A 25,321-nucleotide genomic window follows, 5' to 3' on the forward strand; every position below is an offset into this window, starting at 1 on the left:
ACTGAGCCACCAGGGCTGCCCTTAGCTTTGTCTTACTTATATACTTTCCAATGCTTTCCCTCTCTCTTGACAATCTAATAGTGTTCTCAACTAGTATGATCCATCTACCCCTTTAAATAAATGTAAATCTCGTATTTTTCCTTGATGTTATTTGAAATTCAAAACAGTTTGAGCCACATGGCCTGGATTCATACAGAGCTCTACCACTTACTGGCTCTGTGACCTTGGGCAAGTGACGTAACCTCTCCTTCTTAAAATGAGGATAACAGTACTTATCTCCTAGGGTTACTGTGATGATTAAATAATTAAATTAGTATGCTTCAAGCACAGAGAGAAGTATCTGGCAAATAGGAAGTGCTATATAACAGTACTAATACTATATTATTGAGCATTAAAAGGAAAAATAATAGTCCAAACTGCTTTGTTTTCAAATCATACAAGCTTACCTTCTAATCTTCACCCGACAGAACCTCTGCTCTAGCAATCCTAACTACCTGTAGTCCCTGAATATCTTTGTTGTATCTTATTCCTATACCTTTGTACACACTGTTCTTTCTGCCTGGAAAGCCTCTGTCTACCTACCAAACTGTTATGCATCCTTCCATACTCAACTCCAGTATCAGCTCATTTGTGAAGGTTTCCATTAAGTTATTCTCACCGAGAGAATCTCTTCTCTGGGTACCATGTATATTGACTTCAAATTTTTTGTAATTGGTTTCATGTTCATATTCCCTATAAAAGCCTAAGCTCAGCAACTGTCCAGATATACATTTGTTGGAACTTAAATAATTCAGGGAGTACTTATTTATTCAACAAACGTTTACAGACAGAAACAAGTAAAAAATTCCTGGCCTCATAGAGTGTAGAGTTTCTGAGCTGAGTGTGGTACCAGAAAGTATCAGTTTAAGGGGAGAAGAGACATAATATCCCATGGGACTAAACTCATTAGTAATAGGCATTTATCATATTTTATATTATAATTATCAGGGCCTACATCTTTTTTCCACCCAGAAAAGAAGTGCAACCAAAGAATATGTTCACCTCTCTGGTAGACTCCTAAAGAATGTCTTAACCAAACTGTAGAGAGCTGCATGTGGCTTGTACTAAGAAAAATAACAAGGGAGAATTAGAGAGGCCCAAAAAAGAGTTCCTAGCACAGTCTGGGGATGGCTGGAAGTCCAAAGACTTAGTCAGCCGGTGACATGTCTCAGGAGTCCAGGATACTACACAAAGACTAAAGATCCTATCTAATGCTAAGTCCCGACTTTCATTTTTCTAATTTTTAAGCTGAAGTAATATACACACATAGCTTTAAAAGACAGTAGTAATACAAGGCTTACAATACAAATAGCAGTTCCTTGTACCAACTCTTTCCAAATCTCTAGTTCTGTTCCTCTCAGGAAACCACTTGCAAATCTGTTAGAGATTTCTTCTCTGAGGAAGGTATTTTTGTATCTTATTTTAAAATATATGCTCATTGTGATTTCCCAACTTTTCACCTTAATCATTACCTACTAAATTCTTACTAAAGATAACTGAAATTTAGTTCTTATACTACTTTCTCTCATCCCATCCCTACTACCATTACGTCATCCACAATTTTTAGTTAAATCTGTATTTAAGGTTTGTATTATTAGAGCCATGTAAATAACATTAATTTTTTTGTTTTTTTTTAATAAATTTATTTTTTATTGGTGTTCAATTTACCAACATACAGAATAACACCCAGTGCTCATCCCGTCAAGTGCCCCCCTCAGTGCCCGTCACCCATTCACCCCCACTCCCCACCCTCCTCCCCTTCCACCACCCCTAGTTCATTTCCCAGAGTTAGGAGTCCTTATGTTCCGTCTCCCTTTCTGATATTTCCCACACATTTCTTCTCCCTTCCCTTATATTCCCTTTCACTATTATTTATATTCCCCAAATGAATGAGAACATATAATGTTTGTCCTTCGATTGACTTACTTCACTCAGCTAAAAAACATTAATTGGCAGCCCCAGTGGCGCAGTGGTTTAGCACCGCCTGCAGCCCAGGGTGTGATCCTGGAGACCTGGGATCGAGTCCCACATCAGGCTCCCTGCATGGTGCCTGCTTCTCCCTCTGCCTGTGTCTCTGCCTCTCTCTCTCTAGCTGTGTCTCTATGAATAAATAAATAAAATCTTAAAAAAAAAAGAAATAGATTTAAAAAAAAATAAAAAACATTAATTGATGAAACAATTAATATACAGCAATTATACTTCTTTTGTACATTTTGTTGTTCCTGGAACTAAAAATGCCTTGCTTTGTTATTTGCTTGGTTTTCTATATTCCCATCATTAATTCTTCCTCATACTTTCCAAAGAAGCTACACAATCCCTCTAAATGGCTCAAAACACATCACAGAATATATTTTTTTCCCCTTGGCTACATCTTTCTTAGTGTCCTCCACACTCTTGTCCAAACTAAACTGGTTGGTCTCTAAATCTGTTGTACAACAGTCATCTGGGTTTTTTCTTTATCAAATGGGATTTTCTTCATCTCTCTTTTGTTTTGGATTCCCTATCTTCTGGATTCATATCTTAATCTTTACTGGAACATCCTCCAGTAGCTTCCTCAAAAACGGTGTATGGGAGGTTAAGTCTTACAACTTTGCAGGTCTACAATGTCTCTGTTCTGTCCTCAGACTTGATCAAGAGTTGGATCAAGAGTTGGATTGGGAACAGAATTCCACATTGCAAATTACTGTTTTCCAGAATTTCAAAGGCATCATTCTCCATTCTAGCTTCCCGTGCTGCTGATGACAAGTTTGATGCCATCTGATTCCCAAACCTTGTTTGCAATTGCTTTTCCTCTGAGGAAGCTTTTAACATCTCTTACTCCTATTGTTCCGAAGTTTAGCAATAATGTGGCTCCCAGTATGGGGATGTTATGTCTTTTTTCATTTGCAGTGTTTGGTACTCAATAAATTCTATTAATCTGTAATGTATGGTCTTCAGTTCTGAGAAACGTCCTTATATTAGTTACTGGATGATTTTCTCCTCTCCATTTTTAGTTCTCTTGTCTCAGAATTTCTATTGTCAGGCAGTAGACCTTCTGGTGTGATCCCCTAAAATTTTTCTCTCTTCCACCATTGATCCCTTCATTCTTCCCTTTATTAAGAGAGTATTCCAATTTTATCTTCAAAACCTTTTTATTATCAAGAATTCTTTTTTGTTTTCTAATTGTTCTCTTATTCCTAGCATCCTGTTCTTGTTCCACAGATGCAATGCCTTCTCTTACTGATCTGAGGACCTAAAGTTGTAGTTATTTTGAATTGTCCCTTCCAATTTTCTGGGTCTGTTTTGATTTTCATTTTAGTGCCTTCCCTTATATATCTGAGATTCTTGGCTGTTATGTTCATATTTAAGAACAAAGGACTAAGGATGTGGAACAACTAAAACTCTCAGATGCTGTTGGTGGGAATGTAAACGGTACATATTTTGGTAGTTCCATTAAAGTTAAAAATATACATATCATACCACCCACCCACATGTAGGTATTTACCTAAGAGAAATGAAAACAATATCTCCACACAAAGGCTTACATATGAATGTTCATATTAGCTTTACTAAAATTTGGAAACTAGAAACAATCCAAAGAGTAGATCCTGTACAAGCCTGTTTTTTAAAAATTCTAAAATACATAAACTTAATCTATAGTGACAAAAAGCAGACCAATGTCTGCCTGGGGACAGGGTTAGGGGGTGGAGGAAGGAAGGAACACAAGGAAACTTTTAGAGGAGATGGATAGTTCATTATCTTGATTTGATGGTGTTGCCCCCAAAATAAAACCCTTTTAAAAATGAGTTTCATATTAATTATACCTCAAAAAATCTAGAAGAGAGAAGAACAGAAATGAGCAGAGAAAAAGTATCCAAAATAAAAGAGGCTTTTAGAAAATGAGGTACTGAAAATGAACTGAAAACCACAGGGCTGATGTGTATACAAGAAGGTCTTCTCATTATTCAGTATATACCCTATTTTCAGCGTGGTGCTTCCTTCTGCCCTAGACTGCTATACTGTGCCTAACATATCTGAGTCAAGCGTCAACCTGGGTAAATTTCTCTAGAGTAATGGCTGGCATATTTTTTCTATAAACAGCCAGGTCTTTGCCACAACCACTCAATTCTGCCATTGTAGCAGGAAAACGGCAATAGACAATATGTAAATGAAAGACGTGGTTGTGTTCCAATAACTTTATTTATAAAAATAGGCAGCAGGCCAGATTTGGCCCAGGTGCAGGCCATAGTTTGCCAATCCCTGCTCTAGAGAATCATACTAGTCTTTCCATTTTGGGAGAACTAATCAATTTCTCTTCAAAAGTGATGGCTATAAAATGCTTTATACCTAAAGAAGATAAATAAGCAAATAAAAAGGGAAAGGGAAGTCATGAAAAAGGATACTGAAAATCTAAAAAGAGTTCTATATAATCTTATCAGCTATTAGCAGCAGGGGCAATACTTCGGATAGCTTGCAAAAACTGTTTCCATCTGACGAACTCATATGCAGGACAAACAGATATCATCAGAGCAGGAAAAGTATGTCTTCAGAACTTTCTGTGACAGGTGTTTATAAATGGCTTCCAACTGTTATTTTGCCTACCTTGACTTTAGTTGGAGGTTTTAAGATGTGAATAATACTCTGGGAGATTTTGCTTCAGATTTTTTTTTTCAATTGAAGTATAACTGACATACAATGTAACATTGAGTTCCAGGTATTCTAAACAGTGAGTTAATAAGTCTATATGTTACACTATGCTCACTACCAGTGTAGCTACCATCTGTCACCATACAACACTATTACAATACTGTTGACTATATTCCCTATGTTCTATGTTTTATTACTGGGACTTTTTTCTATATCTGGAAACCTATACCTCCTACTCCCCTTCACCAATTTTGACCAGCCTCCCACCTCTCTCCCCTCTAGCAACCATCAGTTTGTTCTCTGTATTTATGGCTCTGTTTCTGCTTGTTTGTTCATGTGGCATTTTAGATGTCACATATAAGTGAAATCACATGTATTTGTCTTTCAGTGTGGTGCTTCCTTCTGCCCTAGACTGCTATACTGTCTGATTTCTTTTCCAATTATGATATGAGATGACAAAAGCACTAGATAAAATGAGATCAGCACTTAGCATTATACCCTCTAGGTCTAGCCACACTGTCACAAATGGCAAGATCTCACCTTTTTATGGCCAAGTAATATTCCTGTGTGTGTGTGTGTTCCATTCCTCAGTCAATAGACACTTGGGGGTGCTTCCATATTTTGCCTATTGTAAATAATGCTGCAATAATCAAAGAGGTGCACATATCTTTTTGAATTACTGTTTTTGTTTTATTTTTTTAAATGATTTTATTTATTTATTCATGGGAGACACACAGAAAGAGACAGAGACACAGGCAGAGGGAGAAGCATGCTCCTTGCCAGCGGCCTGATTCAGGACTCAATCCCAGGACCCCAGAATCATGATATGAGTCAAAGGCAGATGCTCAACCACTGAGCCACCTAAGCATCCTGTGTTTTTGTTTTCTTTGGGTAAATATCCAGTAGTGGAATTACTGGAGCATATTTTTGTTTTTTGAGGAACCTCCATACTATTTTCCACAGTGGCTGCACCAATTTACATTCCCACCAACAGTAGACAAAAGTTCTTTTTCACTCTACATGTTCTCTAAGACTTATTTCTTGTCTTTCTGATTCTAGCCATTTTGACAGATATCAGGTGGTATCTCATTGTGGTTCTGATTTGCATTTCCCTGATGGTTAGTGATATTGAACCTCCTTTCATTTGTCTGATGGACATCTGCATATCTTTGGGAAAATGTCTATCCAGGTTCGTTGCCAATTTTTTAATGGGATTTTTGGTTTTGGGTTTTTTTGTGTGTTTTTTTTTTTTTTTTTTTTTTTTTTTGGTGATGAGTTGTATAAATTCTTTACATACTTTGGATATTAGCTCCTTATTAGATATATAATTTGCAAGTATCTTCTCCCATTCACTAGGTTGCCTTTTCGTTTTGTTGATGGTTTCTTTTGCTGTGCAGAAGCTTTTTATTTCAGTGTAGTCCCAATAGCTTACTTTTGCTTTTGTTTCGGTTGCCTGAAGTCACTCCAGATTATTTTAAAAGTCAAATAAACATTCCATGAAAAAGGTGAACTGTAAAGTAATATACTTTTTTAAAAATAAAGGCTGCAATCTCCTTCATAATTAAAAGGTGAATTAACTTACACTTCTATTGTCTCACATTCACAATCTACAATGAGATACACACTCAAGAAAATAAAACTCAAGTTATATCAATGAACACATTCCCCCAATTTCACTAAATTCTTTTCCTTCAGGCACTGTAACTTTTCAGGATAAGTTTATCTGTGCCTCCTGACTCCACAGGAACAGGAGTCCTGATTTCTTTTCCAATTATGATATGAGATGACAGAAGCACTAGATAAAATGAGATCAGCAATAATCATTGACTGTTCATAAAAAGAACTAAGTTTGGAATTGATTATCTTTCGTTTTCTTCTTGGTCAAAATGATACAAATTTTTTTGACAAAAGGTGGAAAGGTTTTTTTAAAAGGTGATTGAGGTGGGAGTGGGAGAAAAGGTGACAAATTAAACATATTAGTTGAAGATTTCTAGGGCCTCATTTTTCAGAGCAAAGGAATGTCTGGTGTACCTGACAGAAACTAATAATCACTCTTGTCATTTTCAGACAGAGCTAGTCAGAGAGAGGTTCGCCAATCCCTGCTGATTCACACAAACATTTGCTTCCTGAACTCAGAGTAAATCAATTTTGGGGAACATGTCTTCTGTGAAGATAATTTTATAGGGCAACCTCTCTAACCAGCTACCATGTGAAGACAGCAGCCCAACAGTCAACTTCTTTTTCCTGTCTGGTTCTCTCACCCTCATCTGTTGGGAGAAAGAAATGCAGGAATCTGTGATTTGGCCTGTCACGGTGTTCAACATTTTAAAAAATTGAAATCCTTAAATACCACTGGGTTTTGGTAAACTTGGTTTTCCTGAATGATGTAGGTATGAAAGTATTATAACAAAGGGACATCAAGGCTGCTATGCTTCAAAGGCATGGAATATTAATAACAATGGTGACAATATAGTTTATAAACAAAGATTTTAAATATCAATTTTAAAAACAATTTATAGTTCACATTTGAAATAAATTACATAATCTTCTATAATAGATTTATCTTCTTATAATAAATTGCTTTGGCAAATAGTAAAATTATTTTTGCATTCCTTGCCCTAAAGAAGGTTGCTAGCTGAGGTGGCAAAGGGAAACTTTTCTAAAACTAGTAATAAGTACTAATGGATATTTTAACTTTATAATATTTTAGGATTCACACATCTTCAGATATACATTATAATTAACTTACATTAGTAGAAAAAACTTATAGTTATACATGGAGACAGACACTGTTGATTGCTTCTATAACATCCATTATTCTCTATCCCTTCTGCTTCCCATGCTAACAAAAACCAATTTTGTTTGGGTAACTAGCCTCCAAATGTTTGCGAGGCAAATCCTCAGCTCCTGAACCTCAATCAGTCTTGGATCCATTCTTCTTGCTGGTGACTACTTTAAGCATTGGCATGTGACAAAAATGGTCGGTCAATGAGATGCAGTCTGTTGAAAGGCCTCTAAGGTTTCCCCTGCTCTTAAAAAGAGACATTTAAGAATAACTGGTCCTTTTTTTTTTTTTTTTTTTTTTGCCCCAGAATGTTCATAGGTGAGGATATAAAGCCTCGAGTTACAGCAATGACCATGAGCAACGTTTGCTGACACGTGGAGGGCAGCAGAGCAGGAAGAGGACTAGAACATGGTTTCTGATGGTGTTGCTGAGCTGAACTTGACGACTCTAGGAACTCATTAGGTGAATAAAGCTATTTATTGTTTTAGCTACTTTTAGTTAGCCTTTCAGTTACATACAGTCAAAAGCATCTGAACTGGCAATTACAATGCCCATATTACAGATGAGGAAACCAGTTCAGAGAAATTCAACAGACACAAGGCCAGTCAGTAAATGGCAGTCACGATTAGAACTTCTTGCTTTTCTTTAACAAATCTCTAAATAACACTGTGCATGAAGCACTAGGTATACAATGGGTTTTAAGTGTGAAGGGAACACAGATCTTAGAGACTCACAATCTAGAAGGGATATAAACATACAAAAAAGTAGTTAAAGAAATGTGATAAAGAGGGATCCCTGGGTGGCTCAGCGGTTTAGCGCCTGCCTTCGGCCCAGGGCATGATCCTAGAGTCCCGGGATCGAGTTCCACATCAGGCTCCCTGCATGGAGCCTGCTTCTCCCTCTGCCTGTGTCTCTGCCTGTCTCTCTCTGTGTCTCTCATGAATAAATAAATAAAATCTTAAAAAAAAAGGAAAGAAATGTGATAAAGAGAAACAGAGCAAGAAGCTATCAATTCACAAGAGAAAACATTTAACTATCCCAAAAGATGTTAGGGATAAGTATATCTGAGAGATAGCAAATTCTTTTCTTTAGTGACTTAAAATTTCAAAAGACAACTTCCTATGACTGTTACATTTCAAAATAAATTTTTAAAAACTTCCAAAGAAACAGATGTAATCTTCTAAACATAATGTTGAATAAATTAAGACAAAAAAAATACATCTTATGTGAATTCATTTATAGGCAAAATTAATTTATGTTATTAGAAGTCACAATAGTGGTTTCTCTGGTAGAAGAGAATCATAATGAAATGAAGAAAGCACAAAAAAGTTTCTGTAGTTTCTATAGTAAAATCTGATACTGACATGGGTGCTAGTTATCCAGGTGTTTCAGCTTGCAAAAATGTATCTGAGCCATATATACATACACATAAATATATACACATGTGTAATTTTCTGTATTTATACTACACTTCAGTAGTTTAAAAAAACTATGTTCTTATAAAAAATATAGATAGAAAGAGTACAAAAAAATTAAAAGTGCCAAATTCCTTGGTCATCTCTCAGGAATCCCACATTTCTGAGAGGAAATCACTATTAACAGTTCCATGTAAATAATTCTAAATAATCTACAACTTTCCCCACATATTTTCTCTCTCACTCTAAGATTCTATTCATTTATCTGAGAGAGAGAGATGAAGAGAGAGAGACAGCATGGGGGGAGCAGGAGAAGCAGAGGGAGAAGCAGACGCCCCACTGAGCAGCAAGTCAGTCACTGGGCTCAACCCCAGGACCCTGAGATCATGACCTGAGCAGAAGGCTGCCACTTAACCAACTAAGCCACCCAGTAACCCCTCCATGTATTTTCGAGTATAAATGGCCATGGATGCATATACACATTTTTTTAAAACATTTTATTTTAAATAATAAATCATATTTTATATCTGTTTTACAATTTGATTTTTTACCTTACATTCATCTTTCTACTCAGTTAACTACTTCATAATATGCATGTATTGTTAACTCTTATGTATTACTTGCCAATGCACGCTGATATATTTGTAGTTATTTTCAACTTTTCATGTGTGGCTATTTCAGTACTGTAGTGTCCTGTAAATGAGCCTGTGGGTCAAAGGGCAGACGATTAAGTCAGGTTTGATACTAAAAAGAGAAGATAGGAAAGAATATTTCTGGTCGAAGAAATGATAGAGCATAACCAAGAAAACTTAAGTATGTGTCAAATCTGAAGGACAAGGTGTGTATGAGTTCAACGGAGAGGCTCATGGTTAAAGATAATAAGGGGTTTTCTGAGCCACTGTAAGGAATTTGGATTTTTTCCTAGAATCCAAAGCAAAAGGAGCTACTGAAGAGTCACAACCAGGAAAGCCAACATATAAGGGGGGTCTTTTATATCTTCCTGTTAATAGTGAAAGGCTGGATGATAAAGACAGAACTGCATCCAAGGGAGCAGGTGAGCATGAGCCATGTTAAGGAGCTTGAATAAACAGGACTGGATAAGAGACTCAGAGTGAGACTAAAGGTTCATGATGACTTCCATGTCTCACTTGGTCACTGGATAAATGCGAGTGTCATTAACCAAAAAGGGATAGAAGAAGTAGGATTTGAAGGGGGGTGGATTTGGTGTTCTATCTGGAGAATATGGAGCTCTGGAACATCCAACAGGCAAAAGCTGAAAATGCACATCTGTCTAGAACTCAGGAGAGAGGGGAGGAGGAAATAAAGATTTGGAGGTCACTGACATTTAGGGATGATTTGAGGCTGTATGCCACTCCCGGGGGAAAAAAACAAAGCAAGATGAGAAGGAAGACAAACATAAAACACCACAGAATATTAATTTTTAAAGGGTAGGCTGAGGAAGAGAAGTGAGTAGGTGCATTCAAAAAGGTCAAAGAACAAAGAAAGGAAGGTTCTTGGTTCTCTGAAGAAGAAAACCTTAAGGAAATGGTCATTAATCTGAAATGCTAGAGTTAGTTCAAGTAAAATGAAGTTGAAAATTTACTTTAGATTTGGCAATTATATTACTAAAACTTTCAGTGAGCTCACTAGAGTAGAACGTAGATGGAAAATGACTGCACTTGGTTGATAAAGGGATATAAGTAAGGAAAAATAACATCAAATAGAGACTAACCAAAGATTAAGCTTTTTAAGAAGTTTAATGATGAAGAGACAAAGAGGGCAATGGCAGAAAGAAATTAAGAAACAAAGAAATTCTTATTATTTAAAAGGATAAGGGGCACCTGGGTGCCAGTTAAGTTCAGTGGCTGCCTTTAGCTCAGGTCATGATCCCCAAAGCCCCAAATCGGGCTTTCCTGCTCAGCTAGGAGTCTGCTTCTCCCTCTCCCTCTGCCCCTTTCCAGCCCTGCTTGTGCGTGCACACAGTCTCTCTCTCTCAAATAAATACAATCTTTATAAAAATATTTTTAAAGCATAAAAGAAATGTAAGCCTGTTTTATGAGGTCAGAATAAGTTTAAAGAGAACCCAAAGAAGATAAAACAGACAGAAATAAGTGATGTAGAAACATCACAAAGGAGATTGTTTCTAGATATACCAGGTTTCCAGACTGCTGGCTCAACTCATTTACTGGTTTATACTACTTCACTTCATAAAAGTTTTCCTTTTCTGAAATTAAGATAAAGCTGCTCTGAACTGAAACAGTTAAAAATGTTATTGAACTTTCTTAAAATATTCAAGTAGGAAACAATATTGAGAATATTTTTTCCCTATCTGAATGGGAAATCTTTTAGTGGTAAAATGCCTTAGCGTGGACATCATAGGCCACCTTACCAGACTACTAGCTCCTTGAAAGCATAATGAATTTATATATTCAAAAACACTTGCTACATAACTACTATACTAGGCTCGAGGGGTACAAATACAAGCAAGACACATTCTCTATTCTCAAGGAGCTTACAAATAATTACAACACAGTGCAATGAAAACAAGTAAGAGAGGTGGGCACAAACACCATGAGTACACAGAAGAGGGCTATATAGCTTTGCCTGGAGAGTGGAAAGAAGTCAAGGATCTCTGCTTACCCTGGGTCTTCAAAGAGTAAGTAGGAATTTACCAAGTAAAGGGAAAGAAAACTCCTGCTGTAGAGAACAGCATATGTAAAGGCACAGAGAAATGAGAGAGCCTAGTATAAAGAAGCGACACCAGGGAACTTCTGGGGTATGTAAGGCAGGAAAGGACACAAGAGAGCAATCAAGAGTGAGCTGCTAAAACCATCAGTGCTAATGAGCTTGAACATCTTGAAGGTGATGACCAGTCACAGGGAAGTAACACTGCAAGATTCTCTCTCTTTTTTTTTTTAAGATTTTATTTATTTCAGAGAGAGAGAGAGAGAGAGAGCGCGAGCGAGCACAGGAGCGGGAGGGAGAGGGAGAGGGAGAAGCAGACTCCCTGCTGAGTAGGGACCCCCCCATCCCCACCTCCACCCCCCCCCACACACACACGGGGCTCGGCCCCAGGACCTTGGGATCATGACCTGAGCTAAAGGTAGACACTTAAATGACTGAGCCACTCAAGCGCCCTAAATATATGGATTGCTTCATGAATTTGCATGTCATCCTTGTGCATGACATGCCATGCTACTTTTTTTTTAAATTTCATTCCTAGTGTAGTTAACATTCAAGTGTTATATTAGTTTCAGATATACAATACAGTGATTCAATGCTTCCATATATTACCCCATGCTCATCAAGGTAAGTGTACTCTTAATCCCTTTCACCTATTTCACCAGTCACCCTACCCATGTCACCTCTGGTAACCATCTGTTCTCTATAGTTAAGAGTCTGTTTCTTGGTTTGTCTCTTTTTTTTCCCCTTTGTTTATCTGTTTCCTTTCTTAAATTCCATATATGAGGGAAATCACATGATATTTGTCTTTCTCTGACTGGCTTATTTCGCTTAGCGTAATGCTTTCTAGATCCATCCATGTTACTGCAAATGGCAAGATTTTGTTCTTTTTAATGGCTGAATAATATTCCATTGTATATGAATACCATACCTTTATCTATTCATCTACTGATGAACACTTGGGCTGCTTCCATAATTTGGCTAAATAACGCTGCAATAAACACAGGGGCACATATATCCCTTCAAATTACTGTTTTCATATTTTTGGGAAAATAGCCAGTAGTGAGATTACTGGGTCACAGGGTAGTTCCATTTTTAATTTTTTGAGGAATCTCCATACTGTCTTCCACAGTGGCTGTGCCAGCCTCTATCCCCATCAACAGTGCATGAGGGTTCCTTTCTCTTCATATTGCCACCAACACTTGTTTCTTGAGTTTAATCGATTTTAGACATTCTGACAGATGTGAAGTGCTATCTCATTGTGATTCTGATTTGCATTTCCCTGATGATGAGTGATGTCAAGCATCTTTTCATGTGTCTGTTGGTATCTTAGAAAAAAAAGTCTGTCCACGTTTTCTGCCCATTTCTTAATTGAATTATTTGGGTTTTGGTGTTGAGTCTTATAAGTTTTTTATACATTTTGGATACCAACCCTTTATCGGATACATCATTTGCAAGATTTTCATTCTTTGCACCTTCCATGGACCTAGTACCAGGCAGGCCTTTCACTATAGAAAACTCACAATAAATATATGTGGAATAAACAGAAGAGTCAGAATCTTAGAATGATAAAAATATTTGAAAAAACACAGATCCTAAGGAGAAGGGAATTGAAGGGAACGGAGTATTTAAAGCACAAACTAATTTACTAATGAAGTCACAGTTATACTGGCTAAGGCCCTGTTTAAAAAAGTGTTTGTTGTATGCATCATCTACCCGTCAAAAGTTAAGATTAACGTTCTCCAAAGTGTCAAAGTGAAGAGTCCCTACATGCTTGAAAAAAGTTCCAAAAACTTAGACTTTGACTAGATTTTCATTGCTTGAGGCAAATTCTCTTTGATAAGTAGAGATGAGCATAGAAAGAAAAAATACAGTAGATTCTAATAGTTCAGTGTCAAGACATGTAACATCTGATAATGAGCATTAAGAATTTCAAATTGAATTTAAAGTCATTCCATGGGGTGCCTGGGTGACTCAGTAAGTTAAGTGTCCAACTCTTGATTTTTGGCTGAGCTCATGATCTCAGGGTTGTGGGATCGAGCCCTGTGTTGTGGGCTGTGCTGGGCATGGAGCCTGCTTAAGATCCTCTCTGCAACCTTCCTGCTTCCCCTCCCCCACCATCTCTCTCTGCCTCTCAGAAAGAGTAAAAATAAAATAAAAAGTCATCCCATGTGCTAGCATCAAAAATAAATGATTAGAATGAACTAAGAAGACTGCCCAAACCTACTAAGAGAAGTAGATTGCTGCGTTTGGCAGAAATCACCAACTTATTTGATTTCCTCCACCACACTCGTTAAAACATCCTACAATAACATGGTACCCATTATTAAAATATGAGTTCCTTTATCAATCTTCTTTTTTTTTTCTAAAGATTTATTTATTCATTCATGATAGACATAGAGAGAGAGAGGCAGAGATACAGGCAGAGGGAGAAGCAGGCCCCACGCCGGGAGCCCGATGTGGGACTCGATCCCGAGATTCCAGGATCACGCCCTGGGCCAAAGGCAGGTGCCAAACCACTGAGCCACCCAGGGATCTCCCTTTATCAAGCTTCTTTATCAATCTTTGATTAGTTAGGTACAACTACTGGCAATAGTGACAACTGTACTCTGAGAATAAAGGTTAAAAAAAAGGGAGAAGAAACTGATGCCCTATGTACACAAGAGGTAGTAAACTCAAGAAACAACTAGACCAAAGGTTTCCCATAAATATTGTGCAGGAGGGATGAACTTGACTAAATCCTAGGGAACTACTAAACTCTGGACAAAGATGAGGTCAGATTCCCACCATAATTTAGGAATCTCTACTCTAAGAAAATAACAATTCTAAATTCTAATGTGATGAGCCAATCACACTAGTTTGATTATGAATGGAAAAGGGTAACATTCTCTGGTCACTGGCATCAGAGACTGGAGATAGTCATGTATCAGGTTACCATTATTAGACTACAAGAACTAATTTACTTATTTGACTCCAAAGCAATGAAGCCTAAAGGCAATGTAATTATTGTGCCTAATGTCCTATTTCAAAAAATATTTGATAAAGGTCCACAGAATAGAATTTATTAAATAAAACTGAATGAAGAATACAGTGATCTGGATTCTAGTCTTAAATCAGATACCGATTCATTATATATATAATCATGGCTAAATCACAAACAGTCCACATCCCAATTTATGTATCACAATAATGTACTTACTCATGACTGTGTTAAATGTTCTAAGTCCTTCAAAAAAGTAGCACTTGACATGTAAGATGAAGGTGTTCCAAATGAGATGTTAATCACTGTGACTAAAGTTAACCATTTCCACTTAAATAGAACTTACCTCCAAAATACTCAGTGCACTCAATAGATACATGTTCATTAACTCCTAAAAGGCATTGTCCAAACATTCCATAAATAAGGAAATAGACATATTAAATTAATTCAGAATCTATCAAAAATTCTGTTACAGAATCAGGAATAGACCCAAACTCTGAGTTTCCCCTCCCCCATCCACAGTCCATTGTTTAAGTCACTTTCCTAGCTTAAATTACGTTGTTCTATGGATCAGAAACATAATTAGTTATGATAGGAACAGAAACTTCTCTTCCAAAGGCTTCAAATCCATTTTAGTAAAATATGTTCAAACTTAAAATGAGAATGGTTTTATAAATGGCAACTATTTATTAAACCCAGTAAAGTATTTCATCTTAATATTAGGTTAAGCAATCTGTAAAGAATAGAGACTGTAATTTTTAAACACAGAGTTGGAAAAGCAAACCAGTAGCAAAGACCAAAGACTATGAAGGTATCTACCTCTCTAAAAAAGATTAAGAAAAATAGGAGAAAGGGTAAAAGAAAATAAAACCTAAAACTGATATGTTTCTAAGGAATTCTAAGGAATACTATGGATTATCTGTATATTATAAGGATTATCTATGGATTATCTGAAAACTATACCTCCAGAAAAGCATTAGATACTTATTAATCCATCTTCCACATTAGTAAAATGCTTCCCCCGCCCCGCCCCCCCCACAGGGTATCTCCTGGGAAAAACTAAGTACTGTCATATACGCTGTTAATCTGATAACAGCATTTTCTGGAGGCTTTTTGGAAATAAGTAGTAAAAGTTTAAAAAATATATATATATATATATATATACACATACTAAATTTCCTTTATATAACCTTAACCAAGTAAGGTAGACAGATTATTGTTCTCAATTCTTTATATTCTGTTATAAAATTATACATCCACACTCTCTGTCATGTAACATTGCAGGGCTTGGCCACATGATTTGTTTTTGCCGATGAGATATTAAAAGACTCGGTGCCAGCAGAGGCTTAAAATGTATTTTGGTAGTTTTGCCTGTTTCTGGTATTCTGGTGATAAACCATGAAATGGGTATGCCCTAGGTAGCTGCTGCCCCTTCATGGTAGGCCTCAGGGTAAACAGGTTCAGAGCAGATCTAACGCAACATGTAGCCTGAAGGCAGGACCAGTCACCACAGACTGAAGTAGATGTGTGTGGGCCTAAGTCATGAAAGTAGATGTGTCCGGCCTAGATTCAGGAAAACCCCAGGTGATGTACAGACCCAATATGAAAATGAACACCATAAGCCACTCAATAAAACACTGGTTTGTTATGCAGAACTATTACAGCAATATCTGACCAGTACACCCAGGATTCTTACACCTAAAAATGTATCCTAAAGTAATCAGAGAGAAACAGATTCATATGTGCATTTTATCATAGCAATATTTCTAACAGCAAAAAACTGGAAACATCCTATTGTCAAATATTAGAGGAATAATTAATTATAACCTAGCTAGGCCACTAAATATTTGAACCTATGTACATATTTTTAAAAAACACTCAAAAGGGCAGCCTGGGGCAGCCCTGGTGGCGCAGCGGTTTAGCGCCGCCTGCGGCCTGGGGTGTGATCCTGGCCACCTGGGATTGAGTCCCACGTCGGGCTTCCTGCGTGGAGCCTGCTTCTCCCTCTGCCTGTGTCTCTGCCTCTCTCTTCGCTCTCTCTGAATGAATGAATAAATAAATCTTTAAAAAAAAAAAAAAAAAAAAGGCAGCTTGGGTGGCTCAGCAGTTTAGCACCGCCTTCAGCTCAGGGCCTGATCCTGGAGACCTGGAATCAAGTCCCACGTCAGGCTCCCTGAATGGAGCCTGCTTCTCCCTCTGCCTGTGTCTCTGCCTCTCTCTCTGTGTCTCTCATGAATAAATGAATAGAATCTTTAAAAAAAAAAAAAAAAAAAAAAAAAAAACTGGGATCCCTGGGTGGCGCAGCGGTTTGGCACCTGCCTTTGGCCCAGGGCGCGATCCCGGAGACCCGGGATCGAATCCCACGTTGGGCTCCCGGTGCATGGAGCCTGCTTCTCCCTCTGCCTGTGTCTCTGCCTCTCTCTGTGTGTGTGTGTGTGTGTGACTATCATAAATAATTAAAGAAAAAAAAATTAAAAAAAAACACTCAAAAATGTAAGATGTTCATAGTACTCTCAGTTTAAAAAGCATCAAAAGAAAGATGACTAGACTATTTTTAAAAAAATTATTTACAAACAGAGAAAAAGATCAGGTGAATAAAATAATTCCCTGAAGAAACACAAATGCTTTTCTGTACCAAATATTATTTTATGCTAAATATTATACCAAATACTATACTCAGAATAAAGAAGTAAATTAAGACAAGCATCTTCCCTAAAACTTCCTGAAACTAACGATCTATTCAGGAAGATATATATTAAAAATCAGTTATCACATATGTGTAATTACAAATTGCAATAAGCTATTGAGGCAGAAATTGCTAATTATCCTCAGCATTTATTTCCCCCTTCTTACATGGAACCAGAGTCTCCGAATTTTATCTGCCCATGGCCACCTGAAATGGACTACACTTCCAGCCTTCCTTGCTGTTAGGAGGGGCCACATAACTAAGTTCTGACCAATGGGATCTAATTAGAAGTGGTACATACAACTTCTAGTAAGCATCCTTAAAAATAAAGGACTTGCTTTTTGTTGCTTTTCCCCCTTCTTACCAGATGGAGCAGGTATTTTGGACTATAATGTGAAAGCTTCATGCTGAGAGTGGCAGAGCAACAGAACAGGAGGAGCCTGAGTTCCCTAACACTGTGGAACTACTAACTGTATACCTACAGGCCTTTCACATGAGAGAGAAACAAAATTCTACTTTATTTAAGTCATTTTCATTTTTAGTTTTCAGTCATTCACAGCTGAACCTAATCATAACTGGCACAGCTATAAAAGAAAAATGAAGGATTCAATAAGAGATCATAACAGAAACTGTTCCATTTTGACAGGAGAAAGGTCCCCTGAAGAAGTAACATTTATTCTGTGACCTGACACACCTGGCCAGGAGAGTACCAGGTGAAGAAAGGTGAGGTGGCAAACTCTTCACAGAGGGGAAATCAAAGAAGCAACTGCTGTAACTTAAGCGTAAATCATCACAGGAACAGGTAACAAATTTGGAGATGTTAAGACTGATTGTTTATACAGTGAATTAGAATAAAAGCAGAGCAGTAAAGCAAATAGGTGGGTTGGCTCCAATATCGTAATATCTATTCCAACAAGCAAAAATTATGCCAAAATGAGGAGGGAGGGGTGCAGAACGAGAATGAATCCCGTTAAAGAAATTAATAGCTGCTTCCAAACTTCGGTATTACTAGTGTTTAAAATAGATGGATTCTCTGATTGGAGTGTTTCATATACCATGAGAACGTCACTGGATATTTAAATGCTAATTCTCCCTGGAACAAACAAAAGTTTGATGTTAAAAATTTTTGAAATAATGTTTCTTGTCTATTTCTTATTATAAAAGGGAAACAAATTTATTGTAGGGATTAAAGCAAATATGTACATAAGACATTAAAAAATAAATCATATGTAAATTCATCCCCTTCCAACATTTCATAATGAAACTGTTTCTATACGTATTTACATGCCCACATACATAGATACATAAGACACACTCAAAAATGGGACTATAATGCATAAAAGCTGCATGTGCTTTTTCAATTGCTTTATCATGAACACATTCCATATCATTAAAATATTTTTAAAACTATGATTTTTAATGGCTCCATAACATATAATTTGTTTAGCCAATCAAATCTGGGGATTCCTGAGTTAAAACTGTCAACCACAAATTAAAGCCCTTTGAGTCAGGAAGCTAACTTCAAAATCTGCAATGGAGAGTTTATTCAAAAATCTCAAGTTACAGTTTGAAAACATTGGAACCGGGCAGCCCCGGTGGCGCAGCGGTTTGGCGCTGCCTGCAGCCTGGGGTGTGATCCTGGAGACCCAGGATCGAGTCTCACATCGGGCTCCCTGCATGGAGCCTGCTTCTCCCTCTGCCTCTCTCTCTCTGTGTCTATGAATAAATAAAATCTTTAATAAAAAATAAAATTAAAAAAAAAGAGAGAAAACATTGGAACCTTCTAACCAAGAATTCAATGAAATTCACTGAGTTTTAGCCATAAAAGATGCTCACTAAAGACTGTATTTTCCCAAATGGAGCATAACATTTCATAGTCTTGAGGAAGAAACTGATTAAGTATCAAAGACTGAGGTAGTAATAAAAAATAAGAACTACTGAGTGCCCACTGTAAGAATTAATGACTATCTACAATGTTCTTTTTTTAATAAAGCAAAAAAAGAGAATGTATGCATTTATTACTGGTGTAAGTTTTCAAGTAGATATAGAAAAAAGTAACAACAGAAAAGTACACATAATATAAAAAGAATAGAAACAAATAACAAAGGATTAGAAGTTGTTAATTGTGGAATATGATATTCTTTGAACTTTGCTATATTTAGCATTTTTCTCACAACCAAAAAAATTAATGTTAAATTAAAATATTTGTCATGTGAGTAAAGTAATTCAGATTTCAGCTATCAAAATAGAAGGAAATCAGTGTTTTGCCAGAGGCTAAGAAAATCTTTTGAGAAAGAAAAACAAAATTCTAGGCATTTAGCATTAGGCATTTGTTGTAAAATAAAACTATTTTAAACTGAATATCAATGTTTTATGTTGGAAATAAGCCTGAGGAAGGCCTAGCTTTTGAACTTTACCGCTGAGCTTTCTTCAAGTACTAGACTACCTAAAAATGATATATTTTCTGTTCTATCAAAAAGGTTGTTTTAAGCAGTTAGCAAGTATTTTAAAAATTGCAAGACTGCATTTCAGTTTCTGACTATTCTGTTAACTTTGTATACCTAAGGTTTTCCTGATGCCAAGCCCATTTTTTAATATTCTGGTTTCTTTTTTTTTTTTAAAAGATTTTATTTATTTATTCATGAGACACACACAGAGAGAGAAGCAGAGACACAGACAGAGGGAGAAGCAGGCTCCATGCAGGGAGCTCGATGCAGGACTCGATCCTGGGACTCCAGGATCATGCCCTGAGCCAAAGGCAGACACTTAAGCGCTGAGCCACCCAGGCACCCCAAAATTCTGGTTTCTAAAATCCAAACTTAGTTCAGATGACAGAGTTTACCATTTGATGAAATGTCTTACTACTAAACATAAATGGATGCAATTTTCTATTAAGTGAGGTCCCTAGCAGAAAAACTAAATTAAAGAATAAAAAATTATAGAAATAAATGAATCTTTACATCAGTTCTCACAAACAAAATTTTCAAATAAATGTAAATTTTTTCAATTGCCCCATTTTCCCCAAATGTAGCTTTAGGTTGTCGTCACTTTGTGACAGCATCCCCCACCCCCTAACTCCACTAATCAGTTCTCACCTTCTTTCCCTGCTGGAACACGTGAATTTTTCAGCAAAAGTGACTCATTCATTGGCATCTTGTCAAACTAACCCTGAAACTATAAGGAAGCTTGGCGCTAACAGAATTCTAAAGCTAGAATACTTTCACTAACACACATCATTTTGACTTTAGAGAACTGAATCACTTTCAGATCCAAATACATACTAATGAACTCTGTTTATATTTTTCCTTACTAATTGTTCTCCACCATGCTACCTCCTCCCAATTTTAGTTTGGCAATTCCCTAATCTAAAGTATCTCCTGTCTCTAGAGAAGACAAGATGGGGAACACAGAAACAAAAGAACAGGAGTGGGGAGAAAAAAAAAGCAGTTGTTCACTCAGCCTGGAAAAAGATCCTATTCTGAACAATTAGCAACTCGTATCCATTCCATACAGTTCTCAAAATTTATTTCTCCCCCTAGTTAAATGAAAACACAATAGAATACACAATACAAACACAATCAGAAATCTCCAGAAACAAATTACTCGTTATTATTATTTCACTAAATAAAAGTTTTTAAAAAGCACACAATAAAAAAAAATTTTTAAACCACACGAAAATCAATTATTAAGAACTATTTAGTCAAAAATCTTCAATAATACGTCACCAGCAGGAACTATCAATTGTAAATCACCTTATGCTTTTGGTTCAAACATTCATCTACGCCAAGATAGAAAGCTGCTCCTTTTAACCAGAGGGAGAGTGGTAGGGAAGGAACAAGAAAACAAATGCTTTGTCAGATTACCATAGACATTTACTTAGAGCTCTGTCAATTGTCACACTCCACCTGGTGGCAGGAGCTGCCTGAATTGGGGAAGTAGCGGTCATTATACAAGAAATTCCAAAGAATACTTTCCAGATGTCTTTGGGGAAAAAGCAAGATGCTTTTCTCTTGCTCTATACAAATAAATCTAACAAGGTTTCACCAAAGTTTTTTCACATAATAGGTCACTATGTAATAAAGAATAACATACAGGTTTGACAGTAATCAGAATGGGAGACCTACATTTACAGCAATTTATTTACAACCAATCTCCACGATAAATTAAATGTCATCTCAAGTCCTTAAAACAGGTTAACAAGACACATCCAGCAACTACAAGATTCTCTATCACATACTCCCACTAACTTTCTTTACCTCTTTCCCCTATGGGTAAACTACAGAGTTTAATTAACACAGTTAACAGCAGCCCGCCACATTGCTTTTAGATATTTGCCAGTAACATATACCCATGGGATACTCTAGACACTGATTTCAACCAAAAATAAAAATAGATAAACAGAGCTCCAACAAAATTAAAACTGAGTCTGGCTGCCCACACTTATTTTCACACATAAGGAAAAATAGCAGTTCTCCTAGAAGCCTCAAGCAGACATATCTTTAGAACACAATGTTAAAAATATGCCCCCCCCCTTTTGCCCCTACCTGTTTCTCACTCAAAGCTGTGATTTTGGCTTGGAGTTCATGAAGCTGTTTCTTTAAATCAGCATTCTGATTGGAAAGAAAAAATATCTGTGAGAAAGATATTTCATTTGTTAACAGAATAGTAGCAAGAAGACTTTATGCATACTGTATTACAAATGATGAAGCAATCTTAAGCATTTAGCCAATCAAATTTGTCATGCATTAAACTATAGTTATATTATCATCACCTAATACACAGGTCCTAAATGTAGCTCCTACCACTAGAATAGGGGCAGTTCCTTTGCAATTGTTTCAAATTACAAGTTTTATATTTTAGCATCTTATACTGTAGTAGTATTCCTTCTTATTGAAATATTGTTATTCTTTATAGAAAGTATCAATTGACAGAAAACCTAAAGCTCCACTAATCAGACAAAAGCAAGAAAATGGAAGTTATAAGTATGCATACACTGCTTAATGGCATTATCAATAAAGATAAGAGTTTTTTCTCCACTTGCCCTCTCCCTTATTTAGTAGAGTACATTTGTTATTTTAGCCTAGATTTGAAAAGCTGTCAGTGCTGCAACTGCCTTAACACTACATCATTCAAATTAACACACTGACTACCAGGGTATTTTCTCAGTTCTAAAATTCTAGGAATCAAAAAAGAATACTATTTTAGATGAGATACACTGAGCGTGCTTGCTTTATACTCAAGTGGGGAAAAAAATCCAAAATTAAAATTTTCAAATGCTTAATGTAGCAGGACAGCCTACTAACAGACTGAGCACCATTCCAATAAAAGACTACTTTTTCTTCATTGTTTCACATGCATTTCTTTCGATTCACCCTGTTTGGTCTTCTGCCAGGATTGGGACACACATCCTCCCCTTCATGTTTACTCTACATTGTCTTTCTTATATTTGATATAAAGCTTCCGTAATGAGATCACTCACAAGATTGTCCAACAACCTACTGCCCCTTCAGATTCTTTTGAGTTAAGATGCTCTGTTACATGACTACCAGCTCTATCAGAAATGCTAAAATTTTCTAATAATATTTCAGTTGCTGACAATGTAGGTTACCAAATTAAATATAAGAGTCTACTAATCTAAGGTCTACTGCCTCTTGGTTCCCTAAATATAATTTAAATTTTAATACACTTTAAAAAATAAAAATAGAGAAGCTTCTCAAAGAAATAGGACTGTCAAACAGGAGTTCAATGTGGGCCATCAATGCCAACCCTCAGAATCCATGGACTGTGTTAAAACCCAACAGGTCGCTGGGTACTAAGTTTTTGAAGAAATGAATATGCTTCCCACTTCCAAAAAATCAATCTGCTTCAGTACCATTCTTTAATCCAAGAATTAATTTTCTTAACTTTACAATGAGGTGTATATGGTATGTTTAACAAAGTTAAATATATATATATATGTATTAAACATATATATATATATATATATATATTTCCACATATATAATAAGTCTAAGTGTTCTGTGAACAGATTTGTGGGCACACAGATCCTGAAAGTCTGATAAACACTCTTCAAACTTAGGACCCACTGTCTAATGGCTACAAAAGAGACACCACCTGAACAATAAATGTAATCATCAAAGACAAGATAACTTTTTAGGAAGATTCCTCTTCAGGGATAGAGATGAACCTAAGTCAAAAACTCCTATGAGAATTTGAACAGAAGGTAGCATCTGTTGGATTATTATATAAGGTAGTTTTAAACCCTCTTTAAGAGTTCTTTCAAAGATAATTTTTTAAAAGTTCTTTGAAAATTATTCTGAAATTATTTAATCATAGTGGAATTAAGTATTTAAGTGTTCTGTACTATATCTGTACTGTGTAAGCTATGAGAAGAATCATTTGGGGCCATATACATTAATTTGGAGACTACAGGAAGCCTCAAAAACTCTGATTCTGGATAAGCAGGCTTACAGAAATGAAATTTAAGCTATATGAAGAGTAATAACTCAATTTGTTCCCCAAAATACTCAAAAAAATTAACATAAAATAACAGAAACAAAGATGAAATAGTAACTACACTATAACAGAGTTACTGGATTTTTCTAAACCTTTGTAACATGAAAATCAATATGCTAAAAATAATTGCTGTTAGAGATAACATAGTTTTCAAAACTTAAGTTCCTGGTTTGTATTTTAGTATCTAACAGGTATTTTATTTTAAATTATTTTAATTTAAAAATTAAATAAGTAAAAGTAGTATTTTACCTGTGGATCCTGCTTCATTTGAGCAACCAGTTTCTGGTAATAAAGAGAGAAAAAGAGCCATCAGTCTTACATATTAATCCACTATGGCTAATCAGACTTGTCCCCCAAAATCTAAAGTTTTAAGTCCACCCTAAAAAAAGGACCACCACACAATGAGAAGAGATCAAAAGCTTCTGTGATCCATATAATATATATGGATTACTTATTTGGTCCATATAATATATGTGTGTGTGTGTGTGTGTGTGTGTGTGTGTATATATATAAATCAAACTAGCACTTTGTGTTTGAAATTAATAACTCCTGCTTTTTAACAAATCTGGAGATGGGATGGGGATGGGAGCTTTTAAAAAAGCAATTTAAACAAGCTGGATGCTCTAAAAGCCAAACATCCCTCTAAAATGTTATCATCGTTTATAGAGTCCCAAAAGGCCTTGAAAGAAGCTGCTCCCATAACAAAACAGGCCTGTTTGTATACAGCAAAGTACAGATTTGGTAAGTCTGTTGGTTTGGTTCTTACCACAAAAGGAAGCTAGTATCAGCTACTGACTCTGCCACTGCCTTCTCTGCAGGAGGGTGTACTCAGTGGGACAGTGATGCTTAGTATTTGAAAGTAAGGAAATGAAGAAACAACAACACAAACTCTACCTACCTGGGTTCCTCTGGGAAAGAGAGTGCTACCAGAATACTTAATAAATCCTTTACCAGGGAAAAGAGAAGTCCAAATAAATGAAAAAGAAAGAAAAATGGACATATTCTAACTTAGCTCAACTTCTAAAAGCATCACTGCCCAAAGATGATAATAACTAGGACAGAAAAATTTGAAGGATAAAAAATATCAGAAGGCTGATTCCTAAAAGCATCTGGGAATAAGCTGTTCCCCAAAAGAATTTTTCATATAACTAAAAAATCTGTCCCTCTCTTTGAATGTTGAAGTACTTTAAAAATTTTTAGTCATAAAATACTTCTTATATACTTACCTGCCTTCTTAAACAAACAAAAAAAAAATCAGCTTTGATTGATACTCAGAGGTACGATTACATCAATTAATATACTATTCTATAAACAGCACAATAGGTCCTTACAATAAAGGCCCCAAACTGCTTTGATTTAAAGAGTTCTCATGTCTGCATTTTAGTTTTTCTTTTTTTTTTTTAAAGACTTTATTTATTTGACACAGAGAGAGAGAGAGCACACACGCACAAGCAGGGGAAGCAGGAGACTCTCCTGAGCAGGGAGCCTGATGCAGGGCTCAGATCCCAGAACCCTGGGATCATGACCTGAGCTGTAGGCAGATGCTTAACCAACTGACCACCCAGGTCCCCTTGCATTTTAATTTTTCAATC

At 36.3% G+C, this 25,321-nt stretch overlaps 1 protein-coding gene across 26 annotated transcripts in view; it reads right to left on the reverse strand.

Moving 5' to 3' along the window:
* Positions 1-25,321, reverse strand: part of PHF21A (PHD finger protein 21A) — a 193,720-nt gene that overhangs the window by 127,881 nt on the left and 40,518 nt on the right. For 14 of the 26 annotated variants that reach the window (XM_072790574.1, XM_072790569.1, XM_072790573.1 and 11 more), the window contains 2 exons: positions 23,979-24,011; positions 21,758-21,823 (listed from right to left, as the gene is read on the reverse strand). In XM_072790574.1, the coding sequence (XP_072646675.1) occupies positions 21,758-21,823; positions 23,979-24,011 (99 nt within the window). Of the gene's footprint in view, positions 1-21,757; positions 21,845-23,978; positions 24,012-25,321 lie in introns of all 26 variants that reach the window. The other 12 variants (XM_072790556.1, XM_072790555.1, XM_072790575.1 and 9 more) reach the window with 1 other exon arrangement.

Source organism: Canis lupus, chromosome 21 (genome assembly GCF_048164855.1).
Source record: "Canis lupus baileyi chromosome 21, mCanLup2.hap1, whole genome shotgun sequence".
NCBI classification, from domain to species: domain Eukaryota; kingdom Metazoa; phylum Chordata; class Mammalia; order Carnivora; family Canidae; genus Canis; species Canis lupus.